Genomic DNA, 21,266 nt, shown 5'->3' on the forward strand with positions numbered 1-21,266 from the left:
TCTTCGGGTTTTGCTGTCCTTCCCTTCTTCATTCCTCCTCTTGGGAACCCAACGGGGTTGTTCCAACTTCATTTCCCACACATTTTATGCTTCATCTACTTGAGTATTCCATGGATCTAAGTTAACATTAAGGTTTTGGGGAAGTAAATCATACCTTGGCTCAAGAAACCCCAAAACTTAAGATCCTCTTTCCAACTCAAAATCTCACCTCAATACCTCCAAATCTTTGTTTCCCTTCCTCAAACCTTCATAGAAATCACACAAGGGTTCTATTATCTCTTTGGTTTGACTACACACAAAAGAGTTTCATCACATTCCAAGGATTTATGGCGTTGCTTACCTCAAAATGTAGATCTTAAGGCACTGGATACTATTCAGACAATGAAAAGGTAAGATGCGGCTCAGGAAACCAAGGGGGAACCTTCTTCCCTCTTCCTTCTTTTCTTCTTCCTCTTTTTTCCTTCTTCTTTACTCCTCTCACCAAACTTGCTGAAATCATAAATGGGAGAGAGAGGGAGACATAAATGCTTTTTCTACCTTGGTTAATAAATATCTTCTAAGGCTTGTTTGGTTTTTCCCCTTTATCGACCAAAACGCTATAAATCGCGTACCGTCCAAAATAGCCAACATTATCGGGCATGTGAGACCTTATCACAAAGAGGAATCCGAAATATACATGCTCACCCAAGTTGGGCTTGCTGGGACCCACGTTTCCCTTATAGGTGGGTCACTCTAGTGGGTCTCGCACCTACCGGAGACCACCCACTAGTTGGCCAAAACAAGGCCAACCATGCTGTATTTTGGTGGAAAAAGGGATCTTGACGAGTATCTCACTCTCGCCATGTGTCGTGGATCAAATTCTTATCATCCAATAGGATCTCATACTTTCCTATTCGTACATGGCTTTGTGATACGTGCAAGGGCACGGCTTAGGCGTGTGAATCACATCGGGTACTGGCTCAATCTTGTCTGACTACCCAACATTTGACGTCACCCTTGCTGTCATGAACCATAGGGCACCCGCGTCAACCTTTTCTAGTTCGGATCCTGCAAGACCAGACCGAACCAATCGGTCAATAAATCGGGTTTAAAGAGCAGGGCTTTACAATATCCATGCTACATTTTTTTTTTTTTTTTTTTGACAAAGATTTTGAATATAACCTATCTAATCTGTGTATGGTGAACACTTATCATATCAAAATCTATTATCTATTTTGTTTAATTGATAAGTCTTCTTTTCTCTCTCTCTCTCTCTCTGTCTTTTTTTTTTTTTTTGGGGGTGGGGGATTTACTATCACTCTTCTACACTTGGACTAAATTTAGTAAAACTCTCCTACTTTTTACTTTTTTACTGATACTCCACAGCTTTTGGGCTTTTACATCTCTTTCTCCCCTACTCTTTTTAGATACACAGATACCCCACATTTTCACCTGTAACCTATTAAACTTTTTTCAAATTGACTAATTCAAAACATGCTTTTACTAATGTAAGAAAACAGCCAACCGGCTTGTCCTTCCATTATCATTGGGTTCAAATATTGCTTTGTTGGCTGAAATTCAAACTCCTCCTTGCCTCTCGTATCATTGTTTTTTCTATTTTTATCTTTTTTGAATTTTCTTTAAATGCATTAGTATTTGAGTCACTTAAGGATATTGTTTATTTATTAGTTTTTTTTTTTCTCATCCCATCATCAAGGTTATTATTTATTTATTTTTGTCTCATCCATCATCATGAGTTTAGAATGTTTTTTTTTATCGGTATTGTATTGGTATCGTTCTCAGCCGATACTAATTCGGATCGGTATCAATCTCAAGGTTACATTTCCTATTGGGTTTGCGACACATGGTTTTATGGATTAAAAAATAAAAATTAATAAAAGTATGGATCAATATCGTTCTCAACCAATGACAAGTTTAGGGTAGTAGTAGTAGTAAATTCCTCCTTTTTTGGTTTTTCTATACTATTTTCCTTCATTACATGTGTGTCGGGCATGCAAGGGGATTCCTAAAAAACATTTCTACTCACAAAAGAATGAGATTCTAAAATATGTCAAGTTTGTCAACAATCTATAAACCTCAATCACAAAAGAATATTAAAATAATAGTTTCATACACAAAATGTGTGTGTGAGAGAGAGAGAGAGAGGGTGGAGGACTACAGGGATACGGGGCAGTGGGTTGGGATAAAGAAAGGGGATGGGACGAGGGATATGGGGCTGAGTGTTTCAATTCCAGGGCAAAATGATAAAAGAAAAATGACAAAAACAAAAATGATCTGTGGGGAGAATTAAAGAAAGACAATAATATAATTAAAAAACAAATTAATAAAGACACTTACGAAACAATTACATTTGAAATTAGTTTTCTATACAATTTACCATTATACACTATACAGAAGGGTAAATCTGAAATATTAATTTAATTAAAGACAAGATAACAAAAAATTGTTGTTAATATTAATTTAAATCTTGAAAATTAACCACTGACACTGGTTTCCTTAGCCATTGCCACATATGGGTAGTAAGATGGGTAACAGTCAAATTTCATCCGTTCTAAGGGAATATTGACCAGATGGTTCCATGTCTGGATTCTCTACCAACCCGGGGAGGCTTTGGTTGCCAATGAAAATGAATCCCACAGTGGGGAGGCACCCACGAGGGTTGAGAGTAGAGAGAGCATTACGGACAGCCACTTCCCTGTCTCCCAAAAAATGCGTGCCTTCAGAGGATACGAACCGCCATTTTTCTATTTTACAGGAAGTCAGGAGCTATGAGGCCAAGTCAAACACGCCCATGTACATTGTAACTCAGATATGCCCCGTCTGCCTTCAGGGGAAAAAGAAGTGCAGGAAGAAGTTAAATGTTTTCCATGCGGGAACTCGGAATTATTTGAAGCCTTTCGTCAAGGTACAGCTCTCTCTCTCTCTCTCTCTCTCAGAACCCATGTAGGATTCCTGGTTTCCTTTCGTTCTGTTGAGAAGGATTGAGGTTTTGTAATGCTTACTGAACTAGGTGTAAAGTTTAAGACAAGGTTTGTGATCATCAATTAAGCAGAATCTTTACAGGAATGAAAGTGAAATCACGAATCAACATTGTTACACAATCTTGTGGTATGCATTGTCTAGATTCATGTTTAGTTAAACTGCATTTTTTTTTTTTTTTTAATAGAATGCCTTAGACATTTTATCAAACTTCTCAGAGGCAACATCTACTAATTGCGTAATGAAGAATGTAGGATAAAATTGAGTTGCGAGTCTCCCTTTTCAACATGATACGCTGAACCCAACTTTAGTTTTTACCTTTGATCAGACATCTGTCTTGCTTTATTTAGTTTTCATAGATTAAGCGCGTCTCCGATTGTTTCAGCATGAAATATTTTCTAGAAAATTAGTATTTATCAATATTATTTTATATTTTTCAGTCATTTATCGTAAATACTTATGGTTTGAGGACCTCAAATCGATGCAGTTTTTGGCCTTTCCTTTTCCTCTTTTCTCATGTTCTGAACATATGCCACCATTATCCACGCTGACAAAATCCTTTTAGGAAGGTATCATTAGTCACGCTGTCCTCTAACTTGCTTGGGTTTGTACTCTGAACTGTTTCTCTCTCATGCAACTCTTGGTCTTATTCTCATCCATCTTCCTGTGTGAATGAGGCAAAAAGAGCTCCATAATCTCTTCATCACCATATTTAGCTATTTCCCCCTTGCTTATCTATAAAGCGTGTTCTATATTTTTCTTCCATTTGTTTGTGTGTGTATATATTTATATATGGGAAAAAGAAAGGAATGCTAACGGGTTACAATGACATTAGGAAAGCTAGCAAGTATTGGTCGTTGGATTAGCTGGGGCAAATCTACACCATTGCTTTTTTATACTATGCACAATCAGAATACCTGACATATGACTATGAAAATACACCTGTAAGTACTGACAAAACTCTCTCTCTCTCTCTCTCTCTTTCTCTCTCGATCTGGCTCAATATCTCTCTCACAACAATAGGGATTTGCCGGTGACGTTTCTCTGTTATTCCTCAGACTCGAGACTCAGTCAAATAAGGCAGGAGAGACCTCTAAAACACGCCACTTCGTCACTATCTCCCTCACTAAACCCTTCTCTCTTTTTTCCTTTTTTCGGTATATCCTTCTTATCTCTCTGAACAGCATTTCTTTTTCTTTTCCGGCGACGCATCTCTTGATTTCTCACTCTCTCTTTCACCGTCGTAGTTGAAATTGCAGCGGTGCGCTGGTTGCGATTTCAGATGAATCTATTTATTTGCAAGGTTAATCTAATTTTTGGTAACTCGTTCCCAATTTTTTGTGGTAGATCAAGAAGATCACAATCTTGGAATCGTAGTAGTGAACATGAAGAGGGTGCGATCCCTAATTAGTTAAAATAAGGGGATCAAGAAGAGAGACCCATTTCACTAAGAAAAAAAAGGAGGAAGAGAGATCCATCAACTTCACTCCACCGCATCCCACCGCTTGCTTCCTACCCTCCCTGCAATCCCTAGAGAGAGAGAGAGACTATTACGGTGAAAGAGGGGTTTCGGTCACAGGAACACAGGCCTGGGTCTGACGGGGTGGCGGATGCAGGGGGTGTGTTGGGGTTGTAGAGTTACGTTGGAGAAGAAGAAGAATGGGGAGGAAGAAACAGCTAGAAGAGAATACCTGAATATGTCTGACTGGCATCAATACCGTATTTGGTTCAGTTCTATACTGTTGTTAGTCTCCATGTATTTTAGCACATTATAATAAAAAATTAAATCTAACAGTTTATATCAATTTCCAGCTAATCCAACACCACTGCTTGCTAGCTTTCCTAATTCTATTGTAACCTACTAGCTTTCCTAACCCACTCCCTATATATATATATATATTTATTTATTTATTTATTTATTTATTTATTATTATTCAATATGACAAAGGAAGCATATATAGGTACGATTGAGACCTCAGTGGAGGGAAAGAATCGAATGATATGATGGGGTTGATTGATATCCTCCATGGGTGTGGGTCAACTATCAAGAGATACCACCACTTTTTTAGCATAACATCCCGAACTTTTCAATTGAAAGTAGTCTCTAGTCCTTCCATATTCCACTATATTTGTGAAAAAACTGAATAGGGCGAGATGAGATGTCTGATCAAAGTTAAAATCTAAAGTTGGGTTCAGTGTAGCATCGGAGACCCAACTCTTCTAATCAATCAAAAGGCAAAATTCGTCTCCTAAGGGAACAGTATCTGGTGCCTCATTAATTTTTCCCCACTTCTCTCTTGGTTAAACTCAGGACCACCTACATTGAGACATAAATGCTAATCTCATATAAATGTGTGTCAATTAGTTGTCGGTCATCCCCCTATTTGATGGAAATGTGAATGGTGTCTCATATATTATATGAGGTTAGCAAAGACCATGCCAAAATATTCAAAGGCCCTAGAAAGCGAGAGAGACTTGAAGTGCATCCATAATCATTGCGTGAATGAAGTCCCCAATCTTTGGTTATTTGGAAATTGTGTGTGGGTTGTCCTACTGTTATTGCATGCTCTAATCAACATGTGTCTGTTAGTGTCAATTGGAGGGGCAGCATGTTTTTATCTCAGTAGTGCATGACAATTGCTTCAGAGTTAGGAGGAGAAAATTATGGTTGGACCATATGGTGGTATCAGTTTTTTCAGCCCCTGACTTGTGCTTGGTGACTTCAATGCCACTCTGGAGTTACATGAAAAGAGAGGTCCAAGGGTTTTCAATCTGGGATCTATGGCTGAGTTTGGTGCCATGGCAGATGCTTGCTCCCTTCTTCATGTTTCCCTTGCAAGATAGGAAGTTTACATGGTCAAACAACATGAGGTGCGGGAATGTGTGGTGTGCTAGATAGAAGTTTTTATAATAATGCATGGATTGATTCCTTTCAAGACTATGCCCAAAAGGATTTGCCGAGGGTTTCGTCTGATCACTCTCTTATTGCGGTTATTTCTGAGCATAGTTATCAAGGTGTCGCCAAGGCGGCTGTTTGAGTTTAAAAATATGTTACCGCAAACGTACGGTATATTGTAGCCAACGGATCGATCACAAGGAGATTAGTCACTCTATTTTACCTACTCTAAGTATGGCGAGAGCGAACAAGGGATGGCTAATTTTAGATTATGGTCATAGAACATGCATATAAACGAAAGAAAACGACCTACACATTCAATATCTAAATTAAACAGTTCTAATGCCCGATTATTTTAATTAGAGAAGTAAAATGAATGTTGAAAATAACAACTAAAAAAAAGAATCTGCAAATAATAAAGCTAAACTAACAAATAAAGAACTAAAATAGAAAGCAAGTGAGTAAAGAAAGATTCTCAATACATCGGCCGAATTTTCGGGAGAGGCACTACTGTAGGCATCACCTTCAATTATAGCATATATGTAAATAAGAACTCAAGGATAAAAAGAAAAGCATAGAAATCCTAATTCCACTACTTGTACTTAAATAAAAATCTTAATTCTACTAATAAAATTTGCCATACCATGATTATGTGTAAAATTAATTGAAACTAGATTGATTTGGAGTGATGATAGTGGAATAGAATTATTGATGAAGAACTTGCTGTCTTGAAATTGAAAACTCTTGATTCTTGTCACTTGAACCAATTCTTTCCTAGAACTAGAAATTTTGAAAGCTAGAACTATGGATTGCACTAATTAAATTAATTAAACTATGAACTAAATTAACAAAATAAACTAATAATTAAACAAACTAACAATTAAAAACTGAATTGCATTATCATTAATCACTTGAATAAAAGCTTGAAGAAACATAAGGAGAGAGAGAAGAGAACTAAGCATAAACTGGGCAAAAAAAAAACTAAAAAATAAACTAAGGGGAATAATAATCCTAAGGGAGGAAAGGGCTTTTATAGGGCTTTGGTTTTGCCTCCTTCCTTTTACAAGTCTTCTTTAAGAAAAGAAAGAAAAAAAAAATTCAATATTGGTAAAAATCCTCATTCTCTGAGATATTGTGTGAAGAAAGAGAGAAACTGTTTCCAAAATTAACAAATTATGTTCCTTCCTTACAATATTAACCAATCTCTTGCAATCTTGACTAAATCAGAAGGGAATCTCCACATAGCATCTTTAAGATCTTGTGAGGTGGCAAGAAGAGAGAATAATCTTCAAGATTTTGTAGGAGAGAGGATGTGGTATCAATGAGTGGGTTCCACCCCCTACTGACTTTGGTTCAACGTATGGGCTACCTTTGGACAAGTTAATTCAAGCTTGGATTGGTTCTTGGTTCACTTTAAGCACTTTCTCTTGTAGACCTGGAAACTGCAACAAAAAAAAAAAAAAAACAAGAAAAACAAAAGTAATATTATCCAAAGTGGGGCAAAATGTACACTTATATCCCTAAGATTTCACACATTGTTGTGCTCATCAAATTCCCCCATACTTGACTTTTTCTCGTCCTCAAGCAAAACAAATAAAATAAAGAAACGAAAGAAAAAGCGTAAATCACTTTCGTAGGAATCACGGTTGCATTTAGAATATGCAACAAACCTTTAAACCCCTAAGTTATCCTAGTGGACGAGTTGTGTCTCGTGGGTGTTTGTAGTGAATATACACCCAAAATTTAAATTAACTTGAAAAATTATAATTTAAAGCTTCCAATAACTATAAAACACATACCCTATTTCAATTAGAGCACATCAACCGAGGAACCCCCACACTTGAACTTTAATACTCCATCTAGATTTAGGAACAAACACACATCTCAAATAGGGACAACCCTTATATCTTCTAAAGTACGACCTATCCTAAGGCAAACCACATTGTAAGGTAGGGACCATGAACTAGGGTTTTGGAGCATTGACCAATTATAAACAACAAGGCATAATGGTATCTTTTCTCTTTTTTTTTTTTTTTTTTTCTTTCTTTAGCAGAGAACTCATTCTACTCCACTACATTTGCCCTGAATAACATGGTGGAGCAAACACTAAAAACTCAAGTTACAAAGTAGCTTCGCTTTATGCATATGCCAACAAAGACAGTGATGCTAAGTTCTTTTCGAAAGTGTCCTTCCTAAGAGGTTCAATCAAAACACCCCACCTCATAAGGCGCAGTGTTCTGTCTAGCTCCTAGAAATTTTATACTTACTTTCTACTCTTTTTTTTTAACCAATTTTCACTTTCTTTGCATATCCATATCATATATATTTTTATATCATGCCAAGAATATGGTCTCAACTCCTAACCTATGAACAAAGACATCAACTAACAAATGGTCCTACACCTTAAGACAAGTATCTCTAAATCATTTAAGGGAGGTCCCACTTCAAGACTTATACTCATTACCATCCTCTCAATAGTGATTATAGTACAAAGATGGGTCCTAGATCTCAATTTTCTTTTTTTTTTGTAAGTGTGTATAAAGCACAGGAAAACTCTAAAACGTAACCTCAAGTTCTAAACGGTCAAACCCTCCCCCATACTTAAATTGTGCAATGTCCTCAATGTAGAAAAAAAAATGAAAAAGAAATAATAAGACAAAAGAAAAAGAATGACAAAGGAGAGGAAATTACCAAATGGGATCACATATCATTATAAAGAGGCTTATGGAGAATCATGACATCTGCATCATGCATTGAAGGTAGCTCAAGGAATGGCTTCAGACGATGCCCATTGACTTTAAAAATTTTCAAAGTTGATGGATTCATGACAGACAGCACTATGGGGGAATACAGTTTGCACAAGGTAAGGACCCTCCCATTGAGAACGAAGTTTTCCTGGAAAGATATGCAATCTAGAATTGTACAACAAAACTTTATCACTAGGCATATAAGATTTCCTAACAAGGTGCCTATTATGAAAAGCTTTAGTATTTTCCTTGGAAAGTTTTGCACTATCATAGGCATCATTTCGTAATTCCTCCAACTCAGATAGTTAGAGACCTCTATGAGCTCCTGCAGTAAACAAATCAGAATTGAATTTCTTAATCGCCCAAAAGGCATAATGCTCTAACTCCACAGGAAGGTGGCAGGCTTTCCCATATACCAAATAGTATGGGGATTGACCAAGTATGGTATTGTAAGCAATCCTATAAGTGACGATCCAAGAATACAGCAAGTACCAGACCCACTTGGGAGATCGGTGAGGTGTTCCCATGAAGAATACGACAAATACAAGGGGGTTTGAGAGATTTGTTAGGGTCTGCAAACTTTAGTCCCAAATCGCCTAGGGAGAGATTCCTGGACTAGTTAATAACCTCTAGCTTCATTAACATGGCATAACGCGTTTTAAAGCCTTGAGGCCCACGGGCGAAAGAGGACAATATTATTCAATGTTAATAGGGTTGGGCCATTACAAATGATATCAGAGTTGACCCCGACAGTGTGTGAGGCCACAGCGGGAAAACTGTGCCAAAAGGAGAGAAGTGTGACAACCCAAGAATACGGCAAGTACCAGAGATCAGTGAGGTGTCCCCACCAAAAATACAGTAAGTACTAAGGGATTTAGGAGATCCGTGAGGGTCTGCAAACTTTAGTCCCACATCGCCTAGGAAGAGATTCCTAGACTAGTTAATAACCTCTAGCTTCCTTAACATGGCACAACACATTTTAAAGCCTTGAGGCCCACAAGCCAAAGAGGACAATATTGTGCAATGTTAATGGAGACGGGGCATTACACAATATGTCCACATAGCATCTAACTGCATCTAACACACAGTTAGACCAATCCTTTCGATTTGGGTTAACTATCTTCTCTAGAATCTGCTTGATCTATCTGTTGGACACTTCTACCTGCCCACTGCTTTGGGGGTGGTATGGGGTGGCCAACTTGTGGGTAATCCCATTCTTCTTCACTAAGGCCTTAAAAGGCTTATTACAAAAGTGCTTGCCCCTATCACTAATGATAGCTCTAGGGGTACCAAATCAGGAAAAAATGTTCCCTTAAGAATAACCACCTTGTGGTCATTGGTCTTACAAGCACGAGCCTCAATCTATTTGAACACATAATCCACAACCAACAAAATATATTCATATCCACATGACTTAGGGAAGGGGCCCATAAAATCTATTCCCCAAATATCAAAAACCTCAACCACGAGGATTGGGTTCAGAGGCATCATGTTCCTTTTACTGATTTTTCCTAAAGACTGACAAAAAGGACAAGCCTTAAAATAAGCAAAGGCATCCTTGAAGAGACTGAGCCAATAAAATTCACATTAAAATACCTTGGCCACAGTCTTAGTAGGCCCAAAATGGCTGCCACAAGCCTGATCATGGCAAAAGGAAAGAATAGAATGGTGCATATGGTCAGGGATACATCTCCAGATAATTTGGTCAAAGCATTACTTAAAAATGTAAGGATCATCCAAAAAGAAATACTTAACCTGTGAGTGAAAACGGTACTTCTCTTGGGAAGGCCAATGATCTGGAGTCTTGTTTGTAACTAAAAAATTTACAATATCTACAAACCAAGGTTCATTAGATGCTGCAAAGAGTTGCTCATCGGGAAAATACTCGGTAACTGGATAATTCACAGTCAAAGAATTGGGTAACCGGGACAAATGGTTTGCAACCAAATTTTCACTGCCTTTCTTATCCCTAATTTCTAGGTCAAATTCTTGCAAAAGCAAAACCCATCTGATGAGATGAGCTTTGGCATCCATTTTCTGAACAAGGTACTTGATAGCTGCATAGTCAGTGTAAATAATAACATGAGAACCTATCAGATATGCACAAAACTTTTCTAATGCAAATACAATAGCTAAAAATTCTTTTTCAGTTGTGGTATAGTTCAGCTGTGCATTATTGAGAGTTCTACTGGCATAATAGATAACACGAGGAAGCTTATCAACTCTTTGCCCTAAGACTGCCCCTAAAGAAAAATCAGATGCATCACACATTAATTCAATAATGGGGGTTGTAGTCAACACCTTTAATTACTCAAAGCACATGAGGCATTCACTAGAAAATTTGAAGGGTTGCTCTTTAGCCAAAAGATTGGTGAGTGGTCTAGCCATGTGACTGAAGTTCTTGATGAACCGACGATAGAACCCTGCATGACCTAAGAAGGAACGAACATCCTTTTATTTTGCTAAAAAGATGACTTTATTCAAAAAATATGATCCAAATACAAGTAGAAGATCAAAGCATGAAAGAACCAAAGAAAATAGACAGTGGTTTCTCCATCCCCACCTTCGGCATTGCCATCACTAGGGAGAGGGAGAAGCGCACTAGGTGAATCTATAATTTGGTCTTCCATTAGCATCTCTGCTAAGAAGCTCCACAATATGCCCATGGAGAGCAACATTTGACACTGAAGCACCAGATTTGGCTGCATCTCTAGCTAAGAAATCTACAATAGCATTTGCCTCTTTAAAGTTATGAGTTATCTTCCAGTTTATCCCATCCAAGTAGGGCTTTAAAAAAGTCCATTGTTGAGCAGCGAACCATGAATTAGCGTAACCACAGCAGAGGAATCATACTCCACCTATAACTGATTAATACCCATGTCCTTAGCGCGCATTAAGCCTTCCATGAGACCCTCCATCTCAGCCTCAAACCCAACTGTCACACCCATAAATACTTTATAGGTCCCCTACACTCTTCCCATAGGATCTCTAAAAACTCCTCCAGCTCCCGCACAACCAGGTTTCCCCATTGAACTGCCATCAAAATTTAGCTTGATCCAATGCACATGAGGTTTGCACCAAAATACTTCTAAAATTTGATTTGAGGGCATGCTCTGAGCAACAATTCCCAAATTCCTATAGCATATCAAGTCATCCACTGATCTCACCGTCCCTTTGATGCAAGGCCTGCAATTTTTGATTTCCTCAAGGACTGAATAACATACAAACTTGGGCAGCCTCCCCCTTTCATCATGGCGCCTCATGTTCCTTTCTCTCCATATGCTATCCACCACCATAAACAATCCCATCTCCCAAACATCCTTGCATCGAACCTGCTTCATCCGACGCTTCCATCACTGAAACAAATTGAAAATCGTACCTGGGTTTGTCCACTTGACGTTAAAAATCCCACAAAAGAAGATCCATATCTCAACCGAAAAGGGGCAGTGTATAAAGACATACTCCAAGGATTCTTCCTTCTCACCACACAAAGCATATTTTGATGCAAGATGAACACCTCTTTTTTTAACCACATCATCCACCAGCAGCCTTCCATGGATCAACCTCCAACCAAACAAAGACATTCGAGGCTGAAGGTTTTTACACCACACAATAGAAAACCATGGCACTTTTGGGTTACAAAATCGGGTATCCTCCCATGCCGATTTAATAGAAAATGATCCATCCATAGAACCCTTCCAAAAACACCTATCCTTACATTCATATTGTGGAATTTTGATACCTTTGATCAAGACAAAAATGTCAGTCATGGTCGAAGACTAGACCGGAGGCAAGTTCCATTGGAAGCTGGTAATAAAGCGATCAATCATCAAAGGACCTTGATCGCAAGTGTATTCCACTAAATCTTGGACAGAGAACCCATTAACCCATTTGTCCTTCCAAAAATCAATCTTCTTGCCATTTCCTACCATCCACCTCTCATTAGCCACAATGAGGCCCCACACCTTTCTTATTCCAGGCCAAATAGACGACGCCCTGTAACCAGGTCTAAGCGAGCCATTTCGTTTCAGAAATCTAGCCCTAAGAAAGTTGTATGCTAATGACTTTTCATGCTTTATTCTCCATGCTAGACTATCCCTCAACCTTCTCAGCCCCAAACCACCTTCCCCCTTCGGCCTACAACATATATCCCATTTAACAGTGAATTTTTTAACCGAATCGATATCACCTGTCCAAATGAAATTACGCATCCACCTTTTCATAATGGAAATCAAAGTAGAGGGCCACCAATAAATAGCAAAGGAATGGCTAGTCATCCCCAAGATAACTGATCTCACAAGTTCAACTCTTCCAGCCATAGAAAGTAAATTTCCTTTCCACCCTGCCAATCTACTTTTGACCTTGTTTAGGATCGGAAGCAAGGCCTCCTTTCTCACCCTTCCTTTGAAAATCTCCACGCCCAGGTATTTGGTGGGAAAGTTGCAAAATGGGATTTTTAGTACATCAATAATGGTCTGCTTCCTCCCGGTAGTAATAGGGCCAAGAAAAATCTTACTTTTTTCAATATTAATTTTCTGACCCGAGAAATCCTCATACTTTGAAAGGAATAATTTTAAATTCTTCACATACCTGATTGAGGCATTGGAGAAAATAAAGATGTCATCCACAAACAGACTATGCACTGGAGTAGCGGCACCATGTGGACCGTTCAGAGCTTTCAACCCCTTTTTTGTGACCAACTTAGTCAGCTCTCTACATAACACCTCTTCAGCTATGATAAAAAGCACTGGGGAGATTGGGTCCCCTTGTCTAAGACCCCTTTCCAAGCCAAAGTGACCAATCGATCCTCCATTTAAAATAACCAAGATTTTTGCTGATTAAAGAAGCTGACTTATCCTAGAAATCCATTTTTCTGAGAAATCAAATTTATGCATAACATGAAATAGAAATTTTCAAGAAATGGTATCATAGGCCTTCTGGATATCTATCTTCAACCCCATACCTCCCTCTCCGGATGGTGGAAAACATCAAATTTGCTAGCTCCGAAGCAAACAAATGTTGGAGTGGATGATTTTTCCTTTTTGAAAGGCGCCCTGCTCCTCAGAAATTATACTGGGTAGCACTCTTGATAATCTCAAAGCCAAGATTTTTGAAATAATCTTGCATAAAAAATTCCCCATACATAATGGGTGATATTTATCCAGAGAAATCACTCCCTCCACTTTCGGAATCAATACCAAAAAAATGTTATTGATTTCGTAAGGCAAGTAGTCTGTTTTGAAAAAGAAATTAATAGCTTTGCAAACATCTGTCTCAATGATATCCCAACATACCTTATAGAATGTACCTGAAAATCCGTCCGGACCCGGGGCGCTCTTAGAATCGAGGTCCCAAATAGCTCCCTTAATTTCTTCATCAGATGGAGTCAAATCCAGCCCAGTCCTCTAAGGAACGAACATCCTTAATTGACTTGGGAGCTGGTAAATTGGAAATTAAGTCCACCTTAGCTCTATCAACCTTGATCCCTTCTTTGGAAATGATATGACCCAACACTATGCCCTGTGTAACCATAAAATGGCATTTCTCCCAATTGAGGACTAAATTAGTCTCTTTGCATCATTTGAGTACTAAAGAAAGATGATGCAAACAATTAGAAAATGAGGAGCCATGAATAGAAAAATCATCCATAAACACTTCCAAAAAGTGCTCCACCATATCAGAGAAAATGCTCATCATGCATCTTTGGAACATGGCAGGGGCATTACAAAGCCCAAAAGGCATACGCCGATAAGCAAAGGTTCCATAGTGGCATGTAAAGGTGGTCTTATGTTGGTCATCTAAGGCAACAGGAATCTAGCAGAAGGTTTGGGTTGATAAGCAACTCATATGGGGCTGCGGGGGCATAGCCTACGGTATGATATGACCTGACCAACCACGACCCGGTAGATCGACCTGACTTAGAGGAGTATGTATATATATATATATATATTTGTACTATCGTCATGTTGAGAAAGTTATCGTGAAATTTGGGGTTTCTGGGCCAGAGCTTTTCTTTTTGCGACTTTAGTTGTTCTTGACAGATTTCCATTGTAACTTTTCTTCCTGCATAGTAAATCATCTTCTTCTTCGCCAAAGGATGTAGCACATCACATCGGTGGGTGAACTTCGTTAAATTTCTGTCTTGCACGATTGCATGAATCTATTTGTTTTCATAGTTTTCTTTGGTGTCTAATCTAACAGATCTGATTGGATTAGAATCGATTCTAGGAGAGGTGCAGATTAAATAGGTTGTGTAGGATCAAGACCTGGACAACTCACTAGGTCAAGATGGTTTCGCAGGGGCCTTTTTTTAGCAGTGTTAGGAAGTGATTGCAGGGGATGTTTGTAGAGTTTTTGTGGTTTTTTTGAGGTCTGGAATTTTTCCAAAATGGATTAATAATAATTTCTTGGTGCTTCTTCCAAACATGGATGGTGCAGCTTCGTTACATAAATATCGTCTTTTGTGCGTGGGGAATTTTTTCTGCAAGATTCTCTAAAAAATTATGGCAATTAGGCTGGCTTCCCTACTTCCCACATTAATTTCTTATGAGTAAGAGGCTTTTCATAAAGGGAAATTGATTTATTTGATTATCAGTATGGCATTGGAGTTGGCTAACCTGATGCACTCATTAATCAAAGGTGGTGGGATGGGTATCAAGATTGATATCTAGAAAGCAAATGATACCCTCTCTTCGAATTTCCTTTTCTTTGTGATAAGGAGAATTGGCTTTAAAGAGAAAAAAAAAAAAGGATTTATGGGTTGCATTATATCTTGGTGACTTCGAGAAATTTTGTTCTATTTATTAGAGGGCTAGTGGGTTTCTTTTTGGAGTGGGGAGAGGTTTGTAGAAAGAAGCATACTATAAAACTTTGGGAGAAGATTATTGAAGCCTGTTTGAGGAGAGACATATATCTCGGTGATTCAATTTGGCTCTACGTTAGGTATATCCATGACAAAAGCTATCTAATTGCTGAGGAGGCTCATAGAAAGATATAGAATGGTGACTAGTGTGAAATTTGTGGGAGGCCAGGGTAAGGAATTCCCAATTATGATGAGGTCGCGTGATGTATGCTCTTTGTTGATGATATCATTTTGGTGGGATGAGACAAAAGCAGGGATCAATGCTAAGCTAGAGCTATGGAGATCAACTTTGGAAACAAGAGCCTTTAAGATTAGTAGAACAAAGACGGAATATATGATGTGTAATTTTAGTTACACTATGATGGATACTGATATGGTGACAATTGAAAAAGAGAGATACCGCAAATTGATTGTTTTAGATATTTGAGGTCAATCATAAATAAAGAAGGTGACATAAAGAATGATGTTTCACTGAGAATTAAGTGGGATGGATGAAGTGGAGAGGTGCGACTGTAATACTGTGAGACCAACATATTCCTTTAAAGCTTAAAAGAAAGTTCTAGAGGACTATTGTATGATCGGCTATGATGTATGGGGTAGAATGTTGGGCAGTTAAGAAGTGCCACTGACTCACTAGAGATGAGGATGTTAAGATGGATGTGTAAAACTATGAGGATAAATTAAGGAATGAAGATATTAGAACTGATTTGAGAGTTTCCAAGAAAGTCATTTGAGGTAGTATGGTAATGTTCAACGAAGGCCTAGGGACTCCCCCGTGAGGAGTGTTATGATTCCAATTGAAGGAACTGAAAGAGATAGGGGCAAACCCAAAAAGACCATAGGAGAAGTTGTGAGGAATGACATGTATAGTATAGGTCTTGTACCAAGTATGACATTGGCTAGAGCCTATTAGATAGCGAGGATCCTTATAACCGACGCCATTTAGCTGAAATTCTCTCGACTTGTTGGGTTGTGCCTGTTGTCCTATTACTTTCATCTATCATTTTTTATTTTTCGTTTTTCATTTTTTATCTTACATTTATCATTTTTCATTCCTCATCTCATTTCCTATCCCTCATTTCCCATTCCTTCAACCCCCTTTTTTGTTTAGACCTCGGTTTTCCCTGCTTTGTTTTGTTTGGATCTATGTAGTCGACCCCATTAAGTTGGGATAAGGCTGAGTATATTGTTGTTGTTTTTGTTTTTGTTGTTGTTAGAGAGGTCTTTGGCAATGGGATCCAATATCACCCATTTTATTCATTATAGATGAAGAGGTGCAATGTAAGGGGTTATGTGACCTGATAAATGATAACAATATCAAAGTTGTACCTGGTCCTTGGGGAACAAAGGTTCCTGGCCACACCTATTGTTTGTAGATGATACTCTTATCTTTATGAATACCTCTTTAGGTATGTGAGAAATAGGAACATTTTTCTATGTAAAAGTCAAGAGTTTTCTAGTCAGTGAATAAATTTAGAGAAAAGCAAGTTGTTTTTTGGCCATAAAAATCCTTTTCGGAAACAAGCTATCTCTCAGGTGCTTTGTATCCCAATTTGCATTTTCCCTACACATTATCTGGGAGTCAAAATTTTTTAAAGGTAGAGTAAAAAGGGAGCTATTGCTAGGTATGATGGACAAGGTGAAAAGTAAACTATTAGGGTGGAAAGATAAATTACTTGCCATGGTAGGGCAGGTGAGTTGGTTTTCTTTGTAATTTCTCTAATGACCGCTCACAATTTTTTGATTTATCGGTGGCCCTCATCGCTTACCAAAAGAATGGAGCAATGGATGAGAAATTTTATTTGAACTGGGGATGTGGATTCCTCAAAAGCTGTTACAATGAAGTGTGAACAGGTGTGCAAGCCAAAATTTAAAGGGGAGTCTTGGGATTGGAAAGCTCTTTGATCTTAATATGGTGCTTTTGTCCAAGCTTGTGTGGCAAATCAAGGACGAAGATTCAGTCATGAGTATATTTTTAAATAAAAATTTATGAGTAGCAGTGGTGGCATAAAAGAAGGGATATAGACCCTCCTCGATTTGGCTTGGAGTTCGTAAAGTGTGGAATTTTGTTTCTCAAAAGGAGCAATGGATTGTGGGCAATGGGAAATCAATAAAATTTTGGAAGGATAGGTGGTTGAGTGTGGCATCTATTGAAGAGTTGGCAAATCTTGATGAGAATACATTACAGAATGCCACGACCAGGGTTTCTGCTTTTATTTCTAATTTTGAGTGGAGTTTTCCAGAGGCCCAGTCGAGTCGAGGAATGTTATTAGGACTGCAAGAGAGGTTAGTATTCCACAATTCCAGTCTGAAAATAAATTTGTGTGGAGCCCTCCATTTCTTTAAGCTTAAGCTTCTCTAATGAAATTAGGATTCGAAATCCTAAGGTTCCATGGAATTCCATTGTTTGGAATAATTGCATACTGCCCAAACAAGCTACTTTTGATTGGAGATTGATGCATGGGAAAATTCCAACTGATGATGTCGTGCTTCGTAAAGGAGTTCAGCTTGCTTCAAAATGTGTGCTTTGCAGGGAAAACACGGAATCCTACTTGTGTATTTTCTTGGAATGTAAATTTCTCCGTGGGGCAGATTTCTTGAAAGTTTTGGAATCCAATGGCAAACCATGCAACGATCTCTGAGTTCGTTCAAATGGTGGAAAAGAAAAAGTAGTGGGCTGACTTTGAAAGGCCCTTGGACGGCTGGTTTGGTGATTATTGTGTCAAACATTTGGATGGAGAGAAATCTTCGGAGGCATGAAGGCAGGGACAAAGCTTTGCTGTTTTTGATAATGGTTTGTAGAGAATTAAGGGAAGCAAATCTTTAATTGAAGCGCATTGTGAGATCTGTCTCAGACATGCATTGTAGTTGGAGGCTGGGTTTGCCTATTATTCCATATAAGAATAAATTTATTTTGGATGTCAACTATTGTAAACCAATGTCCGATTGGGTTAAACTAAATGTGGATAGTTGCTCATTAGGAATCCAAAAAGAGCGGCAATAGGCGAGATCTTCCAAGATTATCCAAGTAGAGTATTATTTTCCTTTTGTTGAGAAATAATACTTATTTTGCAGCTAAGTTTGATTGTATTATTAAAGGTATCCAGCATTCTAAAGACTTGGACTTTGACTTGCTATGGATTGAATCAGATTGTGTGGTGATTATGTCAATTCATAATAAGAGGCTCCCTTGGGCTGTCGCGCAAGATTGGTTGGCCTTACAACCTTATCTTAATTCGATCTGGTGAAAGATTTCCCATTGTTTCAGGGAAGTGAACCCGATTGCGGATTATTCGGAGAAATAAGCGGCAAAGGTTGGTGTTTCTTCAATGATGATTGATTTCTCTATGCATAATAAGGATGAACTTGCAACTGATGCTATAGCCAGACCTAGATTCAGATTTAGTAGATAGTGTTTGGGGTCCTACTAATGGCATGCCGAAGGAGGGGATGCCATTCTCGCGTTGTGACTGTATCCATCTGGGAACGCCCAGGTGTTAATTTTTGCATATTCTTTTCTTGTTAAAAAAAAAAAAGAGGTTTTAGTAGTCTTCTTGCATAATATATGTCATAGTTTAGAGTATTGAAGTATAATTGGCATCTCAAAAATGTGTTTATTGTATTTAATTTATGAATTTGTATGGGTCATATGAACTGGATTGACATGAGTCACTTAACTTGGTGAATTATCCAATCAATGACTAATATATAGATACAATCAGGTTAAGTCTGGTCAGCTGCAGTGTTGTGTTACTAGTGCCTAAAAATGTGGTTACAGTATATAACAAATGAAATTGTATTGATCATATGAGAAGGACTGAAATGAGCCCCTTAACTTCGTGTATAACCCAATCCAGTTACTGTTTCATAGATAAAATCAAGTTGAGTGTTGTTATATGTAAAGCAAGGAAGCGACCGATGTTCGGAGTTCTTTTGTTCATATTTCTGGAGTGGGATGGCAGCCTTTCGCTTCCGTTTCAGATTTGCAGAGATGGTGGAAACATAAAAATCGTGGAATGGCTTTGAAGGAACCATGGTTGGATGGCTTTGTGTTTGTGCCTCATCATATTTCGCTTGGGAGGAATTGTCCTATGTATGAAGGTGCTCAAAGATATATCTCCAAGCTTCAAAAGTTTGATGCATTCAATTGTTGATCTTCAATGTTCTAGGAGGTTAAGATCCCTTGCATCTCGTGGAAAACGTATTAAAATTTTTCTGGTGTGCTCCTGCAAGTAGTTGTGTTAAGCTTAATGTGGATGGATGCTCATTAGGGAATCCAGGCAAATCGGGGCTGGATGTATTTTGCGGGATGAGAATGCTTGTGTAATTGGTAATGCCACAGAATTCTTCGGTCAGAATACAAACATTTAGGCGGAATTCTCAGCTTTCGTTGAAGGTTTGTTGGATGCGAAGGATTTAGGAATTCAAAAATTTTGGGTAGAGTGGAGTACAATTCTATGGTTGTGATGATTGTGGTTAATGCTCGGTTGATTCCTTGGTTTGTTATGCAGGATTTGTTGCTTATCATTCACTGTTTCCGTGAGGAAAACCATTTTGTGGATTGGCTTGCAAAAGGTGCAGCTAAAAGGGGTTATTGGGGTTATTCCTTCTCTATTGATTTTAGCCTATTTCTTTGTTTTTTTTGGTAGAATGTTTAGCCTGTCTTTGCAAGAGGAGTTGTGCCTGGATGCCCAATGTAGACCTAGATTCCATTTTCTCCAGGTGTTTGGCTCGTTTCTTTTGTTTTGTGCTAGTGAGTGCGCTTTACTGATGGCAATGCCAAAGGTGGAGAGTATTCTATTCTCTAGTTTTCTTTGGTGTTTCTAGTTTGTTATTGTACTTCTTCTATTTTTTCTTTCTTTTATTTCAGGATTTTCCCTCATATTCGGTGATCTTCAAGTTCCCATTAATGGTTTAGCAATGTTTCTTGTCAAGTCAACATTTGGCATTTCTTCTCACCCTTTTTTTTTTGAAGAAGTTATTTTCACATGTTACATATGCTTAAATGTTGTTTGTATGGTTACCTTATTTTGAAATTCATCTATGGATCTAGTATTTTGAAAGTTCATTCTTTCATCTCTTTTAATGTGCTATATAAATCTACTACAATACTTTATTTGGTGTTCTTATAATATGAAATTCTTTGTTCTTTCTTCAATCTTTGTCCAATTTTTTAATTCTAAATTATGTTTTGGTTTATTTCATCTAATATCTCTAAGTTTCTATTTTCTCTATTAATGTTCTTAATTAAAAAATGGACTACATCACACATAGTTGCAACTTTTTCGATTCTTGATTTTTCTATGACATTTTTATTAATTATGTTGCTCTTAATATATTTTCAAACACTTTCTTTTTGTCTGTTCATTAATAGGTTCAACAACTACATCTAACGGTGATATTGAGACTCCAATATTCATCAAAGTCTATGGAACACATAAGCGGGAAATGTTTGTTATTTAAATGGTGGAGTTTCCGCAATATTTTTGCAAATGGGCTCGCATCAATACAAATGTGGTAAAGCTAATAGGATTTTTACTGTAGCTGAATGAACCAAGCCACCAAATTACAAACAGAAGAAAAGAAAATTTGCAAACATGGATTCTTTTGAAGAATCAAAGAATGATATGAATATTTGGATGTCCTTTTTACAGTCTTCTACAACTATTTTCATGCATGGGTTTTCTGCTTCTTCACATCTAACTTTGTTATTAGTTTTATCTATTTCTTGGGCTTACAAGAGATGCATGATGCCTTCCCCTCAAGATTCAAAGTCAATATC

The 21,266-nt window shown here is 37.9% G+C and overlaps 1 protein-coding gene across 1 annotated transcript; it reads left to right on the forward strand.

The window, feature by feature from the left end:
• Positions 1-2,569: 2,569 nt before the first annotated feature.
• On the forward strand, positions 2,570-21,230 carry LOC122064275. The gene is made up of 2 exons (XM_042627985.1): positions 2,570-2,905; positions 20,859-21,230. The coding sequence occupies exons 1-2, from the start codon at positions 2,579-2,581 to the stop codon at positions 21,003-21,005; spliced, it is 474 nt and encodes a 157-aa protein (XP_042483919.1). The 5' UTR covers positions 2,570-2,578; the 3' UTR covers positions 21,006-21,230.
• Positions 21,231-21,266: the final 36 nt, after the last annotated feature.

The sequence above is a fragment of the Macadamia integrifolia genome, unplaced genomic scaffold (assembly GCF_013358625.1).
Source record: "Macadamia integrifolia cultivar HAES 741 unplaced genomic scaffold, SCU_Mint_v3 scaffold1597, whole genome shotgun sequence".
NCBI lineage: Eukaryota > Viridiplantae > Streptophyta > Magnoliopsida > Proteales > Proteaceae > Macadamia > Macadamia integrifolia.